This window comes from Coffea eugenioides, chromosome 3, assembly GCF_003713205.1.
Source record: "Coffea eugenioides isolate CCC68of chromosome 3, Ceug_1.0, whole genome shotgun sequence".
NCBI lineage: Eukaryota > Viridiplantae > Streptophyta > Magnoliopsida > Gentianales > Rubiaceae > Coffea > Coffea eugenioides.
Window position 1 is genome coordinate 17920694 of NC_040037.1, and position 23783 is coordinate 17944476.

General features: G+C 37.6%; 3 protein-coding genes across 3 annotated transcripts; all 3 read right to left on the reverse strand.

Annotated features, from left to right (window-relative positions):
- Positions 1–9813: 9813 nt before the first annotated feature.
- Positions 9814–12302, reverse strand: LOC113766225. Its single transcript, XM_027310437.1, has 3 exons — positions 11794–12302; positions 11042–11580; positions 9814–10871 (listed from the first exon to the last, which is right to left on the reverse strand). Exons 1-3 carry the CDS (start codon positions 12300–12302, stop codon positions 9814–9816), a joined length of 2106 nt encoding a protein of 701 aa, XP_027166238.1.
- A 3539-nt stretch (positions 12303–15841) lies between these two features.
- Positions 15842–16975, reverse strand: LOC113766226. The gene is made up of 2 exons (XM_027310438.1): positions 16144–16975; positions 15842–16023 (listed from the first exon to the last, which is right to left on the reverse strand). Exons 1-2 carry the CDS (start codon positions 16973–16975, stop codon positions 15842–15844), a joined length of 1014 nt encoding a protein of 337 aa, XP_027166239.1.
- A 15-nt stretch (positions 16976–16990) lies between these two features.
- On the reverse strand, positions 16991–18331 carry LOC113766227. The gene is made up of 2 exons (XM_027310439.1): positions 17709–18331; positions 16991–17609 (listed from the first exon to the last, which is right to left on the reverse strand). The coding sequence occupies exons 1-2, from the start codon at positions 18329–18331 to the stop codon at positions 16991–16993; spliced, it is 1242 nt and encodes a 413-aa protein (XP_027166240.1).
- Positions 18332–23783: the final 5452 nt, after the last annotated feature.

The following is a 23783-nucleotide window of genomic DNA, read 5'->3' on the forward strand; positions in this document are numbered from 1 at the left end:
CATCTAATGTTCAATTTTGTTTTATTATGTTTAACAAATTTGAAATTGTGCTTAATATTGGCTTATAGAGCCGAACTTAAATGAACTTTTATCGATTCAAAATCAAGTCGAATTTGAGTAGGTTAAACTTTTTTATATGTAAATTATATTTTTATTTTAATAGAGTTGAGTTCGAGTTGAGTTTGACAATTCAAATTTAATATTCAAACTTATTTTATTAATTTTAATTAATTTGAAACTGTGCTCAACATTAGCTTGTTTACTTGTAGAGCCAAATTTAGATAGGTTATTATATAACTAAACTCAAATCGAGTTCAAGTAGATTAAATATTTTCACACATAAATTTCACTTGTATGCTAATAGAGCCAAGTTCAAGTTGTATTTGACATTTACAGAACACAAAATGCTATTTAAGTTTGGTTTGACTAGTTAGTGATAGGGTGTTAATTGTTGATTATTTTATTGTTAATTTTCCCCTTTATCCTTGCCAAATATTGTTTTAATTATTAATATTTACTTATATTTGGTATTGGACTCAATTTCAGGAAGTGAAACAGAAAACTACAAAAATGAGGGACTTTTTGGAGATAATTGGGATTTCAAACAACCAGGCCCACATGGTGCTACAAAGAGATTGCATTTCCTTTGCTGATTAGGAGATTGGAGTCCTACGGGCAATAGGAAACTAAAAGCAAGGAATTCAGTAGAGCCCCACTTTTGGTTTGATTCTCAATTTCAGCAGGGGACCACAGGGATAAGAAGCTTTAGTCATTGTTGGCTTTAAAAGGGAGACAAACGTACTAAGAACTCTTATCAATCAATCAATAGTTTTAGTTTAGGCTTTTAGCATAGTTTTTAGTTTTCTTCTCTTAGCTCTTTCGCATGGTTGTTCTCCATTAATGGAGGACTAACCTCTTAATTCTAGTCAAGGGGACAAATGAAGACTTGGTTCAACAATTACTGTGAGATCGAAATTATTTTAATCGCTTCCTCATTTATTGGTATTTATGTGTTTCCTGTTTTTAATTGTTATAGTCCTTATGTATGATTGATTAGTGCGCAATAATTAATTATTCATATAGGCTATTTTGCTAAATAGAGGTAATTGAATCCGTAATTGTTCGTTATCTCTATCTTAGTAGCAACTGGCGTAATTGGGTTTATGTCAGGGGAGCATATGATCTAGCTTAAACAAACCCTCGTAGCGTGTTTGTTGGTTAGGATTGGGCCTTTCTAATTATTAATGCAATCTAGAAATTAAATCCTACGGTCGTACCTAGGGTTATTTTTGGGTTAGAGAAATAGCTAACGGTCGTACCTTAGTTATCGAGAAATTAAGGAAGGGTTGGTTGTTTATCGCGTGCATGACAACTATAACTAATCTATTACTAAATGTTGGAATTATTTCTGCATCAATGATCAGTGCATGAACCATTTCTGAAGTGTACCCTTGGCTAGAGTTTTCTCTTAATTATTTCTCTTAATCAATTATTTCCTGCAGTTAATTTATTTAGTTAGTATTTAATCCAAAAACCCCCCATACTTTGGACTCTAGAAGAAACGAATTATCCCCAGTCCCTGTGAATTCGACCCTACTCACCGCTATATACAAAATCTGTATTTTTCTCGAGTAGGTATTTATTATTGCACAGGTTCGGCACCTGTCAGTTAGCGAAATCAAGTTCAAATTAGCTTTTGCCAAGCCAATCTTAATTCGATTATCAAGTAATTTACTTCATTTTTTAGCCTTTATTGAAGTATTATTTCTTTTCAAGTGGATCATTACCGAGCAAAATTCAATTCGAATATCATGTAATTTAATTTTTATCACCTGACAATATATTTAAAGTCAAACTTTGCCCTAACTAGTCTTGTAAGTCCAATTTCTGTTCCACATCCCTGTCTCACTCAACCCATCACGTTCATTGCTAATGCTTCCCCTTCTTCAATTCTCTTTTTTTCCCCATCTTGTCCTCTATCAATATCTTTCAAATGTTTCATGATTGACTCGGTCATCATGACTTAATCAATGGTAACTGCGTTTATAAGTCTTGAAAATGATGGAAAATGTAGGACCAAAAGGAATATGGGGATTATTTAGACAGCTCCCATTAATATCCTTACTGTACAAGGAAGACTTCACAGGTCTTCTTGTTCAGTCCCTTATCCATCCCTTCTTCATTGTCTTTTCTTTTTGAGATTGGAACGCTTAAGGCGCAATGGTCCATGAAATTTAAAGCAATATTGGAACGTTTTAATGAGATTGACCATTTTATGTAGAAAAAGGTAATGGGCACCGATCACTAATTTTCCTACTGAATATGTAGAAAAAGGTACCTCCTGGAGAATGAGCACTGATTACCTAGCTAAGATTGGTCTATAGGATAAGCTATTTATATTGTTGTTCTATACTTTCTGGAGTTGGATTATGTTAAATTACAGGACACCAAATTTCATACTTTTTATAATAGCATATTTCGTCAACCATTTGGATTGGAGCTTTTGGATGTTGTAGAAAAATTTACTATAACGAAGTGTTGCATATGACGTAAAAAAGTTGCATGTTGAAAAAATGTGTCAACGGAATATTTTAAAAATTTTCAGTGGAAACTCACAATCCAAACATAGTTTACCAATTTTTTAGGCAGATTTAGTTGGTTGTAGTACTTGCCCAAATGGAATTTAGTTGGTATTGGAGTTTTGTCAAAACTCCTAAATCCGTCTATTTGATTTCCAGTATTTTGTGTATTTAGGTTAGGGTACCCTTTTCTTTTCCTGTAATTAATAGCCTGCAATGTTCACCAGAAGCGAGATTAATTTCAGCCAATTCAAGAAGTTTAGGACTAATTATATTGGCGGATGCTAAAACTTTATTAGAACCAAAAGTTCAAGAAGGTCCAAGATAACTTGCGCAATATAAAATTACAAACACAAAATCAGCCACTTGACCTAGATAGAATGATAGATAGACTATGTTACATGGAAGAGTATTTGCCATTAAGCTAGTTGATTGTATATGTCACTTTGTTTGTAATAATTTTTTTTTGTCTAGTAGGATAGGAGTAGGATTTAAAAAGTAGAGAGGGAGAAGGGAAATTTAAATTCAAGACTTCTAGGTCTTAAAACCTCACCTTTGGCTACTAAATCAAAGCCTCTTGTGTTTTATCTTCACAATGTTTTTTCAAAGATTTTTACATAGTAAATTTTTTCCTCAAACAATAAATCAAAAATTTTGTTAACTCATCTAATAATCTTTTATCATCTAAAACATGCTTTTATTTGCATTTCAATGATGAGTTTTAAAAATCTATTTGTTGTCTTGCCAAAAAAAAAGGAATAAAAACCCAAAAACAACCATAAAATTGGATTGAAATTCTTTTATAGTGGCGAATTCTTAATGAATGTACTAAATTGCATCTGCTACATTCATTAAGCATGAAACAAATGAAATAGTCAACAGAAGGATCCAACGAATCGTTAAAAGATCCATTGAACTAAATGGACTTAAAATAAGACTCAAACTAAAGTACAAATAAAAAGAAACAAATTGGAAACTGCTATTGACTAAAAGAGAGAAAATAATATGAAGAATGAGTGGTTGTTGCTATTGACAAGCGTGTATTATCTTTTTGATCACGTTATCAGTCTTTATACGAACAAATCAATGAATTTGCCTCCAATTTTGAGATGAAAATTTTATATCCTTATAAACTCCTTAACGATTCATCATTTTTTCCCTTATGACAATAATTATCTTTTGGGCCTTTTTGTTTTAGGCCTAACAGTGTGCACAGCTGGGTCCTACTAGGACCACTTTTATTTCGGAGTCAGGTTGAACTTCAAACATAGAGGAATCAAAAAGCCACTACAAATGAAATGAATTGATTTGCTTGGTTGAATCAGTGAATCATCCAATTGAAATGGTTCTTAAGTCGAACTGAAATTAAATAAACTTTTATCAAATCAAACTCAAGTCGAACTTGAGCAGATTAAGCTTTTTCACATGTAAATTACACTTTTATTTTAACAAAGTCAAGTTCGAGGCGAGTTTAATAATTTATCGAATACAAAATGCTGTTTAAGTTGGATTTGAGTAATTGATAAAAGCAAACTCGAACGAACTCTTATCAAATCGAACTCAAATATCAAAAAACTCGATTTGTTTTTCAGCCCCTATTAGAAAATTATTTCTTTTCAAGTGGATCCTTATCAATATTAGTTTTTGCCACCTGACAATATATTTAAAATCAAAATTGGCCCTCCATAGTCTTGTACATGTCCAAGTTTGCTCCTCCTCCCAATCCCACCTTGCCCCACCCCACTATATTCATTGCCAAAACTTCCCCTTCTTCAATTGTCTCTTTTCCCTTCTCGTCCTCCCTCAATATCTTTCAAACGTTCCGTGATTGACTCTGTTATCATGACTTTGATCAACAGCAAATGCTTTTACAAGTCTTCGAAAATGAAGGTAAACGTAGGACCAAAAGGAATATGGAGATTGTTTTGAGACTCTGTACCGCGACTGAAGCTGCAATGTATCACCACTGTACAAGGAAGACTTCGTAGGTCTTCTTGTTCTGTTCCTTCTTTTTGAGATTGGAACACTTAGGATGCAATGGTCCAAGAAATTTAAAGCAATATTGGAACACTTAGGATGCAATGATGAGATTGATCATTTTTATCTTCTATGACCAAGTTTACTTACTGAATCTATAGAAAAAGGTAACTCCAGTATTTCTTAGAGAAGTAGCACTAATTACTTGATATCCGAACCACAATTAGTCTCTGTAGACTGAGTTATTTATGTTGTAGTTCTATAGCAGATCAGAAGGGAGATTAATTTTGGCCAGGATTAGAAGGAGCATTTTTTTTTTCAAATTCAAGAAGTTTTGAACTAATTATATTGATGGATTCTAAAACATTATTACCCTTAAAAGTTCGATAATAAGATAATTTCTCAACAGAAAAATACAAACATAAAATTGTGGGAATACATACATGAAAGATACTAATTTTGTTTCAAGAATCGATTCTAGCTTACCATTCTTGATCATGTTACATTCTATATTAACACAAATTATTGTATTCCATAAAATTAGAAGAAACTTGATGACAGGTTGTCGGCCTGTGCAATAATAAAACCTGCTCAAACTAAAAGTAATTTCTGCAGATAGCGGTGAGCAGGGTCGAATTCACAGGGATTGGGAGTAATTGTTTCTTTTTAAATTCACAGTGACAAGGGGGGTGTTTCTATATCAGGGGTGACAATTTAAGCAATTCAACTAAAAGTAAAATAATAAAAATAAAATAGCCAACTAGAAATTAAATAACAATTTACTAAAATCAAATGAGTGATAATTAAGGATTTAGCCAAGGAATAACTTCAGCAATGGTTCACCTAATTGATCATTGAAACAAAGGCAATTCCAATTATTTACTAATAAATAGGTTATAACTGCCAAACAAGCGATGACAGTCAACCCCTCCTTACTGTGTCGATGATTAAGATACGCCCGTTAATCACTGCCCTAATTGAGGAATAATCTTAGGTACGCCCGTAAGATTTAATTTCCCAATTGCCTTACGTATTAGAGGAGCCCTATTCTAACCAAATAACGCACTACCAGGGTTATTTTAGGTTAGCCCGCGTATTCCCCTGACACAAACCCAATCATGTCAGTTGTCATTATATCAAGACAATTAAACAATTAGGAATTTAATGCCCTAATTAATAATAGATTACCAAATTAACTAATTATCCGAATCCAAGACAATCAATTAATCAAATAATCATAAGCACTGCAACCAAGGAATATGTGAAGACCAATAAATAAAGAAAAAGATAAAATTAAACTAATCTCACAAATTTTAAGCTAACCAGAGCCTCCGTTGTCCCTTGACTAGAGTGGAAAAATTAGTTCATGTTTGATGAACAAAACCCACAGGAAATTAGAGAGAAAACTGCAGCCATCAATTGGAAAATGGGTAAACTTGATTCGATGGAATATTCACTAAAAAGAAAAGCTACATGAAGTACTTGATTGTTTTGCTTCTCCTAACATACGGAGGAAAAGAAACTACTCAAGGCTAAAAGGAAAAGTCAAAGCTAGAGCTACAGGGGAAAATCACTCAATTGCCTCCAGTTGCTCCTCACATCCGAGGAGACAAAAGCTACCAAAAACCCATGAAGGAAAAGTCAAAGCAAGATTAAACTACAGGAGAAAATCCAAAGCAAAGCTAAAGGAGCTAAAAGTAGTGCTTTTTCTCCTCTGCGCCATTCTTATTCTAATTGCTGCCCAAGCTCTGTGCGGCGGCACCTCCCATGAATCCAAGGCCCTGTGTCCGCTGCCCTCTTCCGCAAAATTACCAAAATGGGCGTAACATCTTCTTTTTCAAAAATGCCATCGGAACAAGCTCTATCATCTGGACTCCTTTTCTATCAAATTGGCACTTGTTATCACATTTTCGTTCTACTCCCTGAAATAGATGCAAAATACTAAAAGTGAGTAGATTTTAACAATTAATCCACATCGGGTCAGGTAATAGAGGAAATTAATAATAAAATAAACGATAAAATCGCACCCTATCAATTCCCCCCATACCTAAACCATGCTTGTCCTCAAGCATAAGAACAACAAACAAACACCAATATTTGATAGTGGCTATTGCTCTATCCACCAAATTGCCAAGATACCAAGAAAAATAATAATCAAGCATCAATGGTCAAGTCCAAGAAACATCACTCCGGTTAGCTTTTAAACCATAAACTCTTCCAATTTCAGGTTAACTAATCTAAGAAAAAGGAGTGGTCGTTCAACATTTATCAGCGAATGGTCCAACTATTAACTAAAATCTCAACATTAAATCCATAAATCAGCAAGCTGACTTTTATTACACATTAACACAACTTTTACTTCTTTTTTTCGTTATTTATTTATTTATTATTTTTTTCTTTTTTTCAATAGCACAAAAGACTTAGTCTTTAGCCATCGGAGCCTTTTGACGCGAACTTCAATATTTGCCAGATGAAGGAGCCCGGTTATTCAGCTCCTATCGCTATACGATCACGTACTCATAGAAATTACTACTTTTTGACGCGAGAATCCACACTTTAGGTGAAGATCCCCGGTTACTCAGTAGTACCAAATAGCGGAGTACAGTCAACTTTATTTCATAGCCAGATAACACAATATCTCACAATATCACAAAGAAAAAGCAGCTAGCCTCATTTTTTCCAAACATGGAGAACTGAAGTTAATAACCGGACCAATTCACATGAAAATGCCAACAATCATTCCCTATACCTAGGAAAGTTAACCAAAATTTATAAGAGTAAAATAATCACCGATATTCACCAAAGAGATGTTCTTGAATTCAACCACATTAACTTGATACCCTTTTATTATTAAAACTCAGCAATAGCAGAATTAGAGGCAACAATCCAACATCAAACTTTGGTATTCATTAAAAAAAGAAAGTAAATGAAGACTAGACAAATAACAAACTAAAAATAAAAGAAGAACATCTGAAAATTAAAAACTAGAAAAAAAAACTAGCACAACTGTCCCCCCCACACCTAGATCCTACACTGTCCTCAATGGAGGGATTAAAGCAATTAAAACGAAGAGGACAACGAAACTTCCCTCGCGAGTGGCTACGGGGCAGGCGGGGACGGTGAAGGGAAACCGATGTAATGGAAGTACTGGCCCAAGTTGTGAGACATCATAACTCAATTCAACCAGCAAATGCAAGACTCTCCACCATTGAAAACTGCCAAATAATCGGCGTGACAGAGAATGATGTCGGCGGCCAAAGGACAGCTAGTGGTGGCAGCGTGTGTGCGAGGGTGGGATCGACGGCGGCGACTTGACTAGGTGGCCACGTGGGTGGCGCGCGGCGAGGTTCAGCGCGCGAGGGAGAGAGCCGTTAGGGGGAAAGACTGAAGAGAATGCCATTTTAGAGTTTTATCAACAATTTGCTTGTGTAGGCGGAGATCCGGTATTTTCTGAATCCTTATGTAAGGAATTACAAAAAAAATTCTTTCAACAAAGATGTGAATTAGGACGGATTGGTCGACGAAATATGAACCGAAGACTGAACCTTGATATCCCTCAGAACAACCCATTTTTGTTACCACGAGATATATTGGCAGCCGCCGATCATTTGATTGGACTAAAATTTGGAATGGGTACACTTGACGATATGAATCATTTGAAAAATAAACGTATTCGTTCTGTAGCGGATCTTTTACAAGATCAATTCGGGTTGGCTCTGGTTCGTTTAGAAAATGCTGTTCGAGGAACTATATGTGGAGCAATTCGACATAAATTGATACCGACCCCTCAAAATTTGGTAACTTCAACTCCATTAACAACTACTTATGAGTCTTTTTTTGGTTTACACCCATTATCTCAAGTTTTGGATGGAACCAATCCGTTGACACAAATAGTTCATGTGAGAAAATTGAGTTATTTGGGCCCTGGAGGACTAACAGGGCGAACTGCTAATTTTCGGATACGAGATATCCATCCCAGTCACTATGTCCACAGACCGCCTAATTGACACCAACGAGTAAAATCTCCTTGTGCTTCAGGGCCCCATAGTAACAACAAAGAATGTGCTAAACTATTAGCAGGAGTAGAAACTGCGGCAGTTAAGAAATTGCAGCCTTCCAAATAGGAACTGGCTAACCCGTGGGTATACCATGAAGTTACAAAGGTTGTACCTGTGAACCAACCCCCTAAAGCGAAATAGGCACAAGGAAAGAGCAATAGGCCGGACCAGCCTACAAAAACGAAACGGTCCCTACGTAACCAGTCATCCATAATATCAAATAAATCATTTTCGTCTTTGGTAAATTTACCAAGGGCTATAGTCATAGCGATCCTCCTATTCAACTACTTCGACCATTTCCGAGCACCTCATAGCATTTTCGGGGCATTCGATCTCTTCTGTATGATTTCTCTTGCACTGCCCCACCCCACTGCAATGGGTTTCGAAGATAAAAATCCTTTATTTATTGGCCCATAAACTCGCCTAGATAACTCAATTTTTTATTCCTAGATTAGTAGATTCCTACTTAGTAAGTATATGAACCGCGAATTGTCTTATTATGACTCATCAATCAGATAATGAATATCTTTTCAAAGAACTGTTCAAGGGCGGCGCGCGCGGGCTAGGTGGGCAAAGAGAGAGGGATGCGGCGATGTGGATCGAAGAAGCGGCGGTCAAACGAAGAGTGGCGGCGCACAACAGCAGAGGAGATGGCGGCGGATTGATGGGCGCGGTAGACAGAGGTTTTGCGTCGAGCAAGAGGAAGAAACAAGGGAGAAGAGAGAAAGGAGAAAGAAAAAGAAAGAAGAAGAAAAAGAAAAAGAAAGAGAAATTGTTTTTTTTTTTGGAAATTTTTTCTCATTGGCAAATTTTATTTTCGAGATTCAAAAGCAGAGATTAACCAACAATCAACAACCGTTCTTGAGCTTTTTTTGAATACTTACCTTTCCCGCGGACGTGACGCGGGCACGTCATGAAGGGCACGAATGAGGAGCTCTTTAGGTTACTTGACGCGGGCACGTCATAGGGCAAGAACCCTTCTGACCGTGAGCTCCCCATACGATTTGACGCAGGCTCGTCAAGTCGGAAAGACACCTATAAATCATCAAAAATGAAAATTGAAGCCAAAAGTTAGTCAAATTAAAGGAAAACATATTTAAATCAACAAATAAAATCAAACAAACAATTAAAAGAAATTGGGTTGCCTCCCAATGAGCACATTTCTTTAATGTCTTTGGCTAGACATTGAACACCACTCTTCAATCTGGGTGTAACTCAATTTTCCTGAAAATCGGTGGCCCTCCTCCAGGATCCAAATAGCCTTTGAGTGCAGCCTTCTTTCTTAATTTCCTACTCCTTTTCACCTCATACAGTGTTTCCATCCCCTTATACTTGTTCTCAGTAAATTTGAATTTGTCCCTATAAGCAAACTCAGAAAATTCTTGCACAGAGAGATTAATAGCATGAATAGCAAACACAGGGTGAGAGTTAACAGGATGTTCCATTGTATCAAAAATATTAAAGTGGACTAGTTCTCCAACAAATTTCATGGACAATGTACCCTTATTAACGTCAATTTTTGTCTTTGTTGCACTAAAAAAGGGTCTACCTAGTAGCGAAGGTGAGAGGTCAGAGGAATGATCATCATCCATGTCAAGTAAATAAAAGTCAGCCGGAAATATCAATTCATTAACTTTAACCAACACATCCTCGACCAACCCATCAACGTATGCATTTGTTCGGTCAGCTAATTGAATTATTATCTCGGTTTCTTTTAATGGACCGAGGTTCAGAGAAACATATATAGATTTAGGCATTACGTTGATCGATGCTCCTAAGTCCAGTAGGGTATTCCTAATTAAAGTGTTATCTATCCTACATGGGACAGTAAACCTACCTGGATCCCCGCACTTTGATGGAAGGTTCCTTTGGAGAACTGCTGACACATTCTCCCCAACAATGATCCTTTCGTCTCCCCTCAGCAGCTTTCGATTGACACATAGGTCCCTCAAAAATTTTGCAAACTTCGGCACTTGTTTGATGGCATCTAATAAAGGAATATTAATCTCTACCTTGCGGAACACCTCCAGGATCTCTTTCTCCTTGTCCTGCTTCTTCGATTTCTCCAACCTGCAAGGAAATAGAGGGGGATTAGTTTTAACGTCTATGATCGGGTCAGGGAGTACCACTGGATTTTTGGTGCTTGTATTCTCTGCCTGAAGTTCTTTCTCAATCTTCTCTTCGTCCTTATCCTTTGGAGTCACAAGTTCGGCCCCTGAATTTCCTTCCCGCTTCTTAAAGTCATTGCACTTACGTTCTTCAGATTCAGTTCAGGTTAGGATGGCAATCTTCCATTTACTTGAGACTCCAGACGGTTGATTGATATTGCCATTTGATTTATCTGATTCTGCATCGCTTGTATCTGATCCATCTGATTTCTTATGTTTCGTAGTTCGGAGTTCGTCTTTTGCTGGTGTTATGTAGTACTAGCCATCAATTGTTTCATCATATCTTCTAAAGATGGACTGGCGCTCGATGGAGGTGGTGGAGGTCGAAATTGATACTGCTGCTGGTACTCTTGTTGTCTACTTGGCATAAAATTGGACTGCCTATTTCCTCCATAACTGAAGATGGGATGGTCCCTCCAACCAGGATTGTAGGTGTTCGAATATGGGTCATATTGATCTCTTGGCGCGGGCGCGTGACCAGCTATGTTCACTTGCTCCATACTTTTTTCTTGGATCATTGGGCACATGTCTGTTGAATGACCCATACCAGTGCAAACCCCACACACCTTGGCCTGAGATGCATTCCCTACAGCCAGTTGCCTAACAAACGAGGTTAACTCCGTCAACTGCTGCTGGATAGAGGATGTCTCTACTTCATTCACCTTGCGCATCGGGACATCCTCCCTCGTACCAAATTGCTGCGAATTCTCCGTCATTCCTTCAATTAGCTCCCATGCTGCTCGAGGGGTCTTGTTCACCAGTGCCTCTCCATTCGCAGCATCAATGATACTCCTGTCTCTGAAGAGTAGCCCCTAGTAAAAATATTGTATAAGTAACTGCTCACTTATTTGGTGTTGGGGCACTTAATGCACAACTTCTTGAATCGCTCCCAGTACTCATAAAAGCGATTCCCCTGGATGCTGCTTGATACCACAAATTTCTTTCCTTAAACTCGTAGCTCTGGACGCAGGGAAATATTTATCTAAAAATTTTTTCTTCAACTGGTCTCACGTGGTGATACTACCTGGTGGTAGGTAGTACAACCAGTCTTTTGTTGAATTCTTCAGGGAGAAGGGGAATGCCCTCATTTTTATTTGCTCTTCTGTGATTTCCGGGGGTTTCATACTATTGCACACGACATCAAACTCCTGCAGATGTTTATACGGCTCCTCACCTAATAAACCATGAAAAGAAGGTAAAAGATGAATTAGACCCGATTTCAATTCAAATGAAGTGTTATCACTCAAACTCGGGAAAGTAATGCATAAAGGCTGCTGAGTTAAATCAGGAGCAGCCAACTCCATTAATGTTCGTGCATTAGCCATAAGGACTTCTTCTTGCACCGAGTCACTCGAAGTGTCACCAAACGAATCTGCTGGTTCAACTTCTGACTCAGGTCTCTGAGATGAAGCACTTGAGTGCACCTCTCTGAACTGTCTGGTCTCTTTTCTTGTTCTACACGCAATCTTCTCTACCTCGGGGTCGAAAATTAATTCACCTGTACGAGAAAAACGAGGCATACACTCGAAAAGCACCAGAAAATTAGAACAAAAATAAATTTAAAAAGAAACAAATAATTGACACCAGTCCCCGGCAACGGCGCCAAAAATTGACAGATTGTCGGCCTGTGCAATAATAAAACCTGCTTAAACTAAAAGTAATCTCTATAGATAGCGGTGAGCAGGGTCGAATCCACAGGTACTGGGAGTAATTATTTTTTTTTAAAATTCACAGTGACAAGGGGGGTGTTTCTATATCAGGGGTGACAATTTAAGCAATTCAACTAAAACTAAAATAATAAAAATAAAATAGCCAACTAGAAATTAAATAACAATTTACTAAAATCAAATGAGTGATAATTAAGGATCTAGCCAAGGAATAACTTCAGCAATGGTTCACCTAATTGATCATTGAAACAAAAGCAATTCCAATTATTTACTAATAAATAGGTTATAACTGCCAAACAAGCGATGACAGTCAACCCCTCCTTACAGTGTCGATGATTAAGATACGCCCGTTAATCACTGCCCTAATTGAGAAATAATCTTAGTACGCTCGTAAGATTTAATTCCCCAATTGCCTTACGTATTAGAGGAGCCCTATTCTAACCAAAAAACGCACTACTAGGGTTATTTTAGGTTAACCCGTGTATTCCCCTGACACAAACCCAATCATGTCAGTTGTCACTATATCAAGGCAATTAAACAATTACGGATTTAATGCCCTAATTAATAATAGATTACCAAATTAACTAATTATTCGGATCCAAAACAATCAATTAATTAAATAATCATAAGCACTGCAACCAAAGAATATGCGAAAACCAATAAATAAAGAAAAAGATAAAATTAAACTGATCTCACAATTTTTAGGCTAACCAGAGCCTCCGTTGTCCCTTGACTAGAGTGGAAAAATTAGTTCATGTTTGATGAACAAAACCCACAGGAAATTGGAGAGAAAACTGCAGCCATCAATTGGAAAATGGGTAAACTTGATTCGATGGAATATTCACTAAAAAGAAAAGCTACATGAAGTACTTGATTGTTTTGCTTCTCCTAACATACGGAGGAAAAGAAACTACTCAAGGCTAAAAGGAAAAGTCAAAGCTAGAGCTACAGGGGAAAATCACTCAATTGCCTCCAGTTGCTCCTCACATCCGAGAAGACAAAAGCTACCAAAAACCCATGAAGGAAGAGTCAAAGCAAGATTAAACTAAAGGAGAAAATCCAAAGCTAAGCTAAAGGAGCTAAAAGTAGTGCTTTTTCTCCTCTGCCCCATTCTTATTCTAATTGCTGCCCAAGCTCTGTGCGGCGGCACCTCCCATGAATCCAAGGCCCTGTGTCCGCTGCCCTCTTCCGCAAAATTACCAAAATGGGCATAACATCTTCTTTTTCAAAAATGCCCTCGGGACAAATTCTATCATCTGAACTCCTTTTCTGTCAAATTGACACTTGTTATCACATTTTTGTTCTACTCCCTGAAATAGATGCAAAATACTAAAAGTGAGTAGATTTTAACAATTAATCCACATCGGGTCAGGTAATAGGGGAAATTAATAATAAATAAACGATAAAATCGCACCCTATCAATTCCCCCCACACCTAAACCATGCTTGTCCTCAAGCATAAAAACAACAAACAAACACCAATATTTGATAGTGACGATTGTTCTATCCACCAAATTGCCAAGATACCAAGAAAAATAATAATCAAGCATCAATGGTCAAGTCCAAGAAACATCACTCCGGTTAGCTTCTAAACCATAAACTCTTCCAATTTCAGGTTAACTAATTTAAGAAAAAGGAGTGGTCGCTCAACATTTATCAGCGAATAGTCCAACTATTAACTAAAATCTCAACATTAAATCCATAAATCAGCAAGCTGACTTTTATTACACATTAGCACAACTTTCACTTCTTTTTTTTCGTTATTTATTTATTTATTATTTTTTTCTTTTTTTTTCAATAGCACAAAAGATTTAGTCTTTAGCCATCGGAGCCTTTTGACGCGAATTCCAACATTTGCCAGATGAAGGAGCTCGATTATTCAGCTCCTATCGCTATACGACCACGTACTCATAGAAATTGCTATTTTTTAACGCGAGAATCGACACTTTAGATGAAAATCCCCGGTTACTCAATAGTACCAAATAGCGGAGTACAGTCAACTTTATTTCATAGCCAGATAACACAATATCTCACAATATCACAAAGAAAAAGTAGCTAGCCTCATTTTTTCCAAACATGGAGAATTGAGGTTAATAACCGGACCAATTCACATGGAAATGTCAACAATCATTCCCTATACCTAGGAAAGTTAACCAAAAATTATAAGAATAAAACAATCACCGATATTCACCAAAGTGATGTTCTTAAATTTAACCACATTAACTTGATACCCTATTATTATTAAAACTCGGCAATAGCAGAATTAGAGGCAACAATCCAATATCAAACTTTGGTATTCATTAAAAAAAGAAAGTAAATGAAGACTAGACAAATAACAAACTAAAAATAAAAGAAGAACATCTGAAAATTAAAAACTAGAAAAAAAATTAGCACAGCTGTCCCCCCTACACCTAGATCCTACATTGCCCTCAATGGAGGGATTAAAGCAATTAAAGTGAAGAGGACAACGAAACTTCTCTCGCGAGTGGCTACGGGGTAGGCAGGCACGGTGAAGGGAAACCGATGTAATGGAAGTACGGCCCAAGTTGTGAGACATCATAACTCAATTCAACCAGCAAATGCAAGACTCTCCACCATTGAAAACTGCCAAATAATCGCCGTGACACAGAATGATGTCGGCGGCCAAAGGACAGCTACTGGTCGCAGCGTGCGTGCAAGGGTGGGATCGACGGCGGCGACTTGACTAGGTGGCCACTTGTGTAGCGCGCTGCGAGGTTGAGCGCGCGAGGGAGAGAGCCGTTAGGGGGAAAGACTGGGCAGCGCACGCGGGCTAGGTGGGCAAAGAGAGAGAGGGATGCGGCGATGTGGATTGAAGAAACGGCGGTAGACAGAGGTTTTCCGTCGAGCAAGAGGAAGAAACAAGGGAGAAGAGAGAAAGGATAAAGAAGAAGAAAGAAAGAAGGAAAAAGAAAGAAAAGAAGAAAAAGAAAAAGAAAGAGAAATTGTTTTTTTTTTTGGAAAATTTTTTCTCATTGGCAAATTTTATTTTCGAGATTCAAAAGCAGAGATTAACCAACAATCAACAATTGTTCTTGAGTTTTTTTTAAATACTTAACTTTCCCTCGAACGCGAATCGGGCACGTCATGAAGGGCACAGAATGAGGAGCTCTTTAGGTTACTTGACGCGGGCACGTCATTAGGGCAAGAACCCTTCTGACCGTGAGCTCCCCATACGACTTGACGCTGGCGCGTCAAGTCGGAAAGACACCTATAAATCATCAAAAACGAAAATTGAAGCCAAAAGTTAGTCAAATTCAAGGGAAACATATTTAAATCAACAAATAAAATCAAACAAACAATTAAAAGAAATTGGGTTGCCTCCCAATGAGCGCCTTTATTTAATGTCTTTGGCTAGACATTGAACACCACTCTTCAATCTGGGTGTAACTCAATTTTCCTGGAAATCGGTGGCCCTCCTCCAGGATCCAAATAGCCTTTGAGTGCAGCCTTCTTTCTTAATTTCCTACTCCTTTTCACCTCATACAGTGTTTTCATCCCCTTATACTTGTTCTCAGTAAATTTGACTTTGTCCCTACATGTAAACTCAGAAAATTCTTGCACAGATGGATTAATAGCATGAATAGCAAACACAGGGTGACAGTTAACAGGATGTTCCATTGTATCAAAAATATTAAAGTGGACTAGTTCTCCATCAAATTCCATGGACAATGTACCCTTATTAACGTCAATTTTTGTCTGTGTTGTGCTAAAAAAGGGTCTACCTAGTAGCGAAGGTGAGGGGTCAGGGGAATGATCATCATCCATGTCAAGTACATAAAAGTCAGTTGGGAATATCAATTCATTAACTTTAACCAGCACATCCTCGACCAACCCATCAGGGTATGCATTTATTCGGTCAGCTAATTGAATTATTATCTCGGTTTCTTTTAATGGACCAAGGTTCTGAGAAACATACATAGATTTAGGCATTACGTTGATCGATGCTCCTAAGTCCAGCAGGGTATTCCTAATTAAAGTGTTATCTATCCTACATGGGACAGTAAACCTATCTGGATCCCCGCACTTTGATGGAAACTTCTTTTGGAGAACTGCTGACACATTCTCCCTAACAATGATTTTTTCGCCTCCCCTCAGCCGCTTTCGGTTGACACATAGGTCCCTCAAAAATTTTGCATATTTCGACACTTGTTTGATGGCATCTAATAAGGGAATATTAATCTCTACCTTGCGTAACACCTCCAGGATCTCTTTCTCCTTGTCCTGCTTTTTCGATTTCTCCAACTTGCAAGGAAATAGAAGGGGATTAGTTTTAACGTCTATGATTAGGTCAGGGAGTACCACTGAATTTTTGGTGCTTGTATTCTTTGCCTGAAGTTCTTTCTCAATCTTCTCTTCGTCCTTATCCTTTGGAGTCACAAGTTCGGGCCCCTGAATTTTCTTCCCGCTCCTTAAAGTCATTGCACTTACCTTCTTCAGGTTCAGTTCAGGTTGGGATGGCAATCTTCCATTTACTTGAGACTCCAGACGGTTGATTGATATTGCCATCTGACTTATCTGATTCTACATCGCTTGTATCTGATCCATCTGACTAATTATGTTCCGTAGTTCGGAGTCCGTCTTTTCCTGGTGTTGTGCAGTACTAGCCATCAATTGTTTCATCATATCTTCCAAAGATGGACTGGTGCTCGATGGAGGTGGTGGGGGCCGAAATTGATACTGTTGCTGGTACTCTTGTTGTCTACTTGGCATAAAATTGGACTGCCTATTTCCTGCATAACTGAAGTTGGGATGGTCCCTCCAACCAGGATTGCAGGTGTTCGAATATGGGTCATATTGATTTCTTGGCGCGGGCGCGTGACCAGTCATGTTCACTTGCTCCATACTTTTTTCTTGGATCATTGGGCACATGTCTGTTGAATGACCCATACCAGTGCAAACCCCACACACCTTGGCCTGAGATGCGTTCCCTATAGCCAGTTGCCTAACAAACGAGGTTAACTCCGTCAACTGCTGCTGGATAGAGGATGTCTCTACCTCATTCACCTTGCGTAGCGAGACATCCTCCCTCGTACCAAATTGCTGCGAATTCTCCGTCATTCCTTCAATTAGCTCCCACGCTGCTCGAGGGGTCTTGTTCACCAGTGCCCCTCCACTCGTAGCATCAATGATACTCCTGTCTCTGAAGAGTAGCCCCTCGTAAAAATATTGTATAAGTAACTGCTCACTTATTTGGTATTGGGGGCACTTAATACACAATTTCTTGAATCACTCACAGTACTCATAAAGCGACTCCCTTGGATGCTGCTTGATACCACAAATTTCTTTCCTTAAACTCGCAGCTCTGGACGCAGGGAAATATTTATCTAAAATTTTTTTCTTCAACTGGTCCCACGTGATGATACTACCTGGTGGTAGGTAGTACAACCAATCTTTTGCTGAATCCTTTAGGGAGAAGGGGAATGCTCTCATTTTTATCTGCTCTTCTGTGATTCCCGGGGGCTTCATACTATTGCACACGACATCAAACTCCTGTAGATGCTTATACGGCTCCTCACCTAGTAAACCATGAAAAGAAGGTAAAAGATGAATTTGACCCGATTTCAATTCAATTGAAATGTTGTCACTCAAACTCGGGAAAGTAATGCATAAAGGCTGCTGAGTTAAATCAGGAGCAGCCAACTCCCTTAATGTTCGTGCATTAACCATAGGGATTTCTTCTTGCTCCAAGTCACTCGAAGTGTCACCAAACGAATCTGCTGGTTCAACTTCTGGCTCAGGTCTCTGAGATGCAGCACTTGAGTGCTCCTCTCTGAGTTGTCTGGTCTCTTTTCTTGTTCTACGCGCAATCTTCTCTACCTCGGGATCGAAAATTAATTCACCTGTACGAGAAGAATGAGGCATACACTCAAAAAGCACCAGAAAATTAGAACAAAAATGAATTTAAAAAGAAACAAATAATTGACACCAGTCCCCGGCAACGGTGCCAAAAATTGATAGGTTGTCGACCTGTGCAATAATAAAACCTACTCAAACTAAAAGTAATTTCTGTAGATAGCGGTGAGTAGGGTCGAATCCACAGGAACTGAGAGTAATTGTTTCTTTTTAAATTCACAGTGACAAGGGGGTGTTTCTATATCAGGGGTGACAATTTAAGCAATTCAACTAAAAGGAAAATAATAAAAATAAAATAGCCAACTAGAAATTAAATAACAAATTACTAAAATCAAATGAGTGATAATTAAGGATTTAGCCAAGGAATAACTTCAGCAATGGTTCACCTAATTGATCATTGAAACAAAAGCAATTCCAATTATTTACTAATAAATAGGTTATAACTGTCAAACAAGTGATGACAGTCAACCCCTCCTTACTGTGTCGATGATTAAGGTACGTCCGTTAATCACTGCCCTAATTGAGAAATAATCTTAGGTACGCTCGTAAGATTTAATTCCCCAATTACCTTACGTATTAGAGGAGCCCTATTCTAACCAAATAATGCACTACCAGGGTTATTTTAGGTTAACTCGCGTATTCCCCTGACACAAACCCAATCATGTCAGTTGTCACTATATCAAGGCAATTAAATAATTACGGATTTAATGCCCTAATTAACAATAGATTACCAAATTAACTAATTATCCGGATCCAAAACAATCAATTAATCAAATAATCATAAACACTGCAACCAAGGAATATGCGAATACCAATAAATAAAGAAAAAGATAAAATTAAACCGATCTCACAATTTTTAGGCAAACCAGAACCTCCATTGTCCCTTGACTAGAGTGGAAAAATTAGTTCATGTTTGATGAACAAAACCCACAGGAAATTGGAGAGAAAACTGCAGCCATCAATTGGAAAATAGGTAAAAACTTGATTCGATGGAATATTCACTAAAAGGAAAAGCTACATGAAGTACTTGATTGTTTTGCTTCTCTTAACATACGGAGGAAAAGAAACAACTCAAGACTAAAAGGAAAAGTCAAAGCTAGAGCTACAGGGGAAAATCACTCAATTGCCTCCAGTTGCTCCTCACATCCGAGGAGACAAAAGCTACCAAAAACCCATGAAGGAAAAGTCAAAGCAAGATTAAGCTAAAGGAGAAAATCCAAAGCTAAGCTAGAGGAGCTAAAAGTAGTGCTTTTTCTCCTCTTCGCCATTCTTATTCTAATTGCTGCCCAAGCTTTGTGCGGCGGCACCTCCCATGAATCCAAGGCCCTGTGTCCGCTGCCCTCTTCCGTAAAATTACCAAAATGGGCGTAACATCTTCTTTTCCAAAAATGCTCTCGGGACAAGCTCTATCATCTGGACTCCTTTTCTGCCAAATTGGCACTTGTTATCACATTTTCGTTCTACTCCCCGAAATAGATGCAAAATGCTAAAAATGAGTAGATTTTAACAAGGGAAATTTGCCAAATTGGTCCCTAACATTTACCAAAAACACTTTTTTAGTTCCTAACATATAAAATCAGCCAAAATTGTCCTTCACATTTAAATTGTGATCCAATTTGGTCCTAATGCTCGTTTTTGCTCCTTTCTCCGGCTAAAAATAGCACGCCCCTCTCACGTGGTCATATTTTCAAGGGCAAAATTGGAAAACACAAATCCCAGATCCACTGGGGACGATCCCTGACCTCACGATCTTTATCTTGCTTCGACTCTCTAAGGACAGGTTCACCACAACGGTGACTGAGTTCACCTGAACAGAAGCATATTTGGAGGTGATCAGAAGAGGTGCCGCGTGTCGCTGGTGGAGGCGCGAGGAGAGAGAAGAGGGAGTGAAGTAAGGTGAGGTGAGGTACGCGACGCGCGCCAGTGGCGTCGAGCAGCGGCGCGCGGCTGCTTCTCGTGGATGCGGGCTGCGGCGTCGGGGCAGGCGGAGGATGAAAGAGAGCCGCGCAGTGGCGACGCGCTGAGCAGCGGGCGGCGTGCGCTGGGGTCGCGGGTGAGCTGTGGAAGGATGCGGTCGACTAGAGAGAGAGACGAGGGCAGTGCGGCAGGCAGAGATCGCGCGACAGGCAGCGAGAGGCGAGCGTTGGAGGGGCGGAGGGCGGAGGATGCGGCGGCGGTGATGAGGGCTCTCGGTCGCGATGGAGAAGAAGAAACAGGGGAAAAGAAGAAAGAAGAAAGCTTTTGTTTTCCAATTTTGCCCTTGAAAATATGACCACGTGAGAGGGGCGTGCTATTTTTAGCCGGAGAAAGGAGCAAAAACGAGCATTAGGACCAAATTGGATCACAATTTAAATGTGAAGGACAATTTTGGCTGATTTTATATGTTAGGGACTAAAAAAGTGTTTTTGGTAAATGTTAGGGACCAATTTGGCAAATTTCCCTTTTAACAATTAATCTACATCAGGTCAAGTAATAAGGAAAATTAATAATAAAATAAATGATAAAATCGCACCCTATCACTTGAAAACTTATCACGCACTTTTAGCGTACCTGCACTCATAATCAATGAGCAATGTAAGTTCGTGCACATTAGCTAAATGAAAATGATAAAGTAAGATTCCCAAGAACACTTGCAAAACCTGATTTTGCCTCTCAATTAGCCACTTGAGCTAGATAGATAGATTATGTTATATAGAGAGTCTCTGCCACTAAGTTGGTTATGTATGTTAAATTTGTGCTCTTCTTTTTTTATCTTCACAATCTGTTTTCAAAGATAGAGTATTTTTTTCCCTCGAATGATTCAAATTGAAATATTTATCAATTTATCTAATAATCTTTTCTCATCTAAAAGAAATTTTTAATCTTTTTCAATGAAGAGTTTTAAAAAACTATTTTAATTTGAAAAATATTAAAAACAGCCATAGAAAATGGATTAAAATTCTTTTACAATGACATCATTTTGGTTTTTTTTTTAATTCTAATTCTTGATGAATGTACTAGATTGCATTTAAGCATTGAAGCATATAAAATAGTCAATGGAAGGATCCAAAGAATCATTAAGATGCACAATGAAATGATAAAAAAAAAAATACCCGTTTTGAAGTTGCACTCCAAAGAGCATGATTACAAAGTATAATTCCAATCACTGATCGACTATGAACAAAATGGACTAAAAATAAGACTTAAATTAAACTTCGAACGAAAAGAAACTAATTGGAAACTGCAATTGACTAAAAGAGCGAAGATAATAAGAAAAACGAGTGCTGTTGCTGTTGGCAATGGTCCAAAGACTTATAATCAAGACGAGGACTATCAAGCTATCCCAGTCCTTAAGGCATAAAGATGTATTGCCTCGTCTCTTTCTTATCATGATGCATCAACTTGGGGAACGGGATGGCTGGTAGGCTGACCAACCCTAAGTTTTTAAAATTTTTATTTTTGATATTGGAACTAGGAGTGCAACCTAATCTAATTAAACTGAATATTTTAATGTTTAAAATTTAATAAAATTGAAATTGTGCTCAACATTAGCTTGTTAATTTATAGAGCCAAACTTAGATGAGTTTTTATCTAACCAAACTCAAATCAATCTCGAGGAGATTAAACTTTTTTACACGTAAATTCTGCTTTTACGCTAATAGAGTTAAGTTCGAGTCGTGTTTGACAATTTGCCGAACACAAAATGCTATTTAAGTTTGGTTTAAATAGTTGGCGAAATCAAGTTCAAACAAACTGTTACTGAGTCAAACATAATTTGAAAATCAATTAATTTAGTTCATTTTTTAGCCTTTATTGGAGCATTATTTCTTTTGAAGTAAATTCTTACCGAGCTAAACTCGATTGAAATATCAAATAATTTAGTTTTTATCACCTGATAATATATTTAAAGCCAAACTTGGCTCTCACTAATCTTGTAAGTCCAATTTCTGCCTCCCACCCCCACCATACTCACCCCATGGTACTCATTGGCAATGCTTCCCCTTTTTCAATTCTCTCCTTTTCTCTTCTTGCCCTCCATCAATGTCTTTCAAACATTAGATGATTGACTCGGTCATTGTGACTTAATCAACAATAACCTACTTTTATAAGTCTTGAAAATGATAGAAAAAGCAGGACCACAAGAAATATGGAGATTATTTAGGGACAACCCATGATTATCCCTACTGCACAAGGAAGACTTCAATGGTCTTCTCGTTCTATCCCTTTATCCTTCCCTACTTCATTGTCTTTTCTAGTTGAGATCGGAACACTTAAGATGCAATGGTCCTGGAAATTTAAAGCAATATTGGAATGTTTTAATGAGACTGACCATTTTTATCTTCTATGACTAATTTGTCTGAATGAATCTATAGAAAAAAGGTAACTTGAGTACCTCCTGGAGAAGAGCACCAATTACCTGATATCTAAACTACAATGAGTCTTTATAAATTGAGTTATTTATGTTGTAGTTCTATATTAAATCAGAAGTGAGATTAGTTTTTGCCAGGATTAGGAGAAGCATTTGATTAAATTCAAGAAGTTTTGGACTAATTATGTTGATGGAATTCTAAAACCTTATTAGCTCAAACAGTTCAAGAATGTCCAAGACAATTTGCTTTGTAGAAAAATACAAACACAAAATTGTGGGAATACATACCATGAAAGAAATTAATTTTGTTTCAAGAATCATTTCAAGTATACAACTGTTGATCATTTCATATCCTATATTAACACAAATTATTTTGCTTCACACAATTAGAAGAAACTTGAAAGCTTATCACGCATGTTAACATAGCAGCATTCATAATCAAAGAGCAATGTAAGTTCCTCCACACTAGCTAATTGAAAATAGTGCTAAAAAAAAAAAAGAAAAACACGAAGCATAAATTAACATTCCAAAGAAAACTTAGAAAACTAAAACCTGATAGCTAGATCATGTTACATACAGTGTCTTTGCGACTGAGCAAGTCGGTTGTGTATGTTAAATTTGTGTTCTCCTTCTTTTATCTTCACAATCTTTTTTCGAAGGTTTTTACACAATAATTTTTTCCCTCGAACAATAAAATTGAAATATTTGTTAACTCATCTAATGATCTTTTCTCATCTTAAACAAATTTTCACTTCTGTTTCAATGATGAGTCTTAAAAGACAATTTTTGTTCCAACAATATTAAACACAACCATAGAAAATGGATTAAAATTCTGTTACAGTGACATCATTTGGTGTCTTTTTTTTTTAAATTCTAATTCTTGTTGAATTTACTAGACTACATCTACAACACTCATTAAGCATGAAGCATATAATTGACATTAGGTCTAGTGTGTGCCTTGCTGAAATAATCAGCACCCCATTTGATTGCCTCAAGAGCTAATTCAATTTGTTCCCCAAATTCAATAACACCCCATGAGAACATTGTAACTGTGAATGCCATTGGTAATCCAAACTTGACATGGTCACCTGCATCATAGTAGCCTCCAACTAA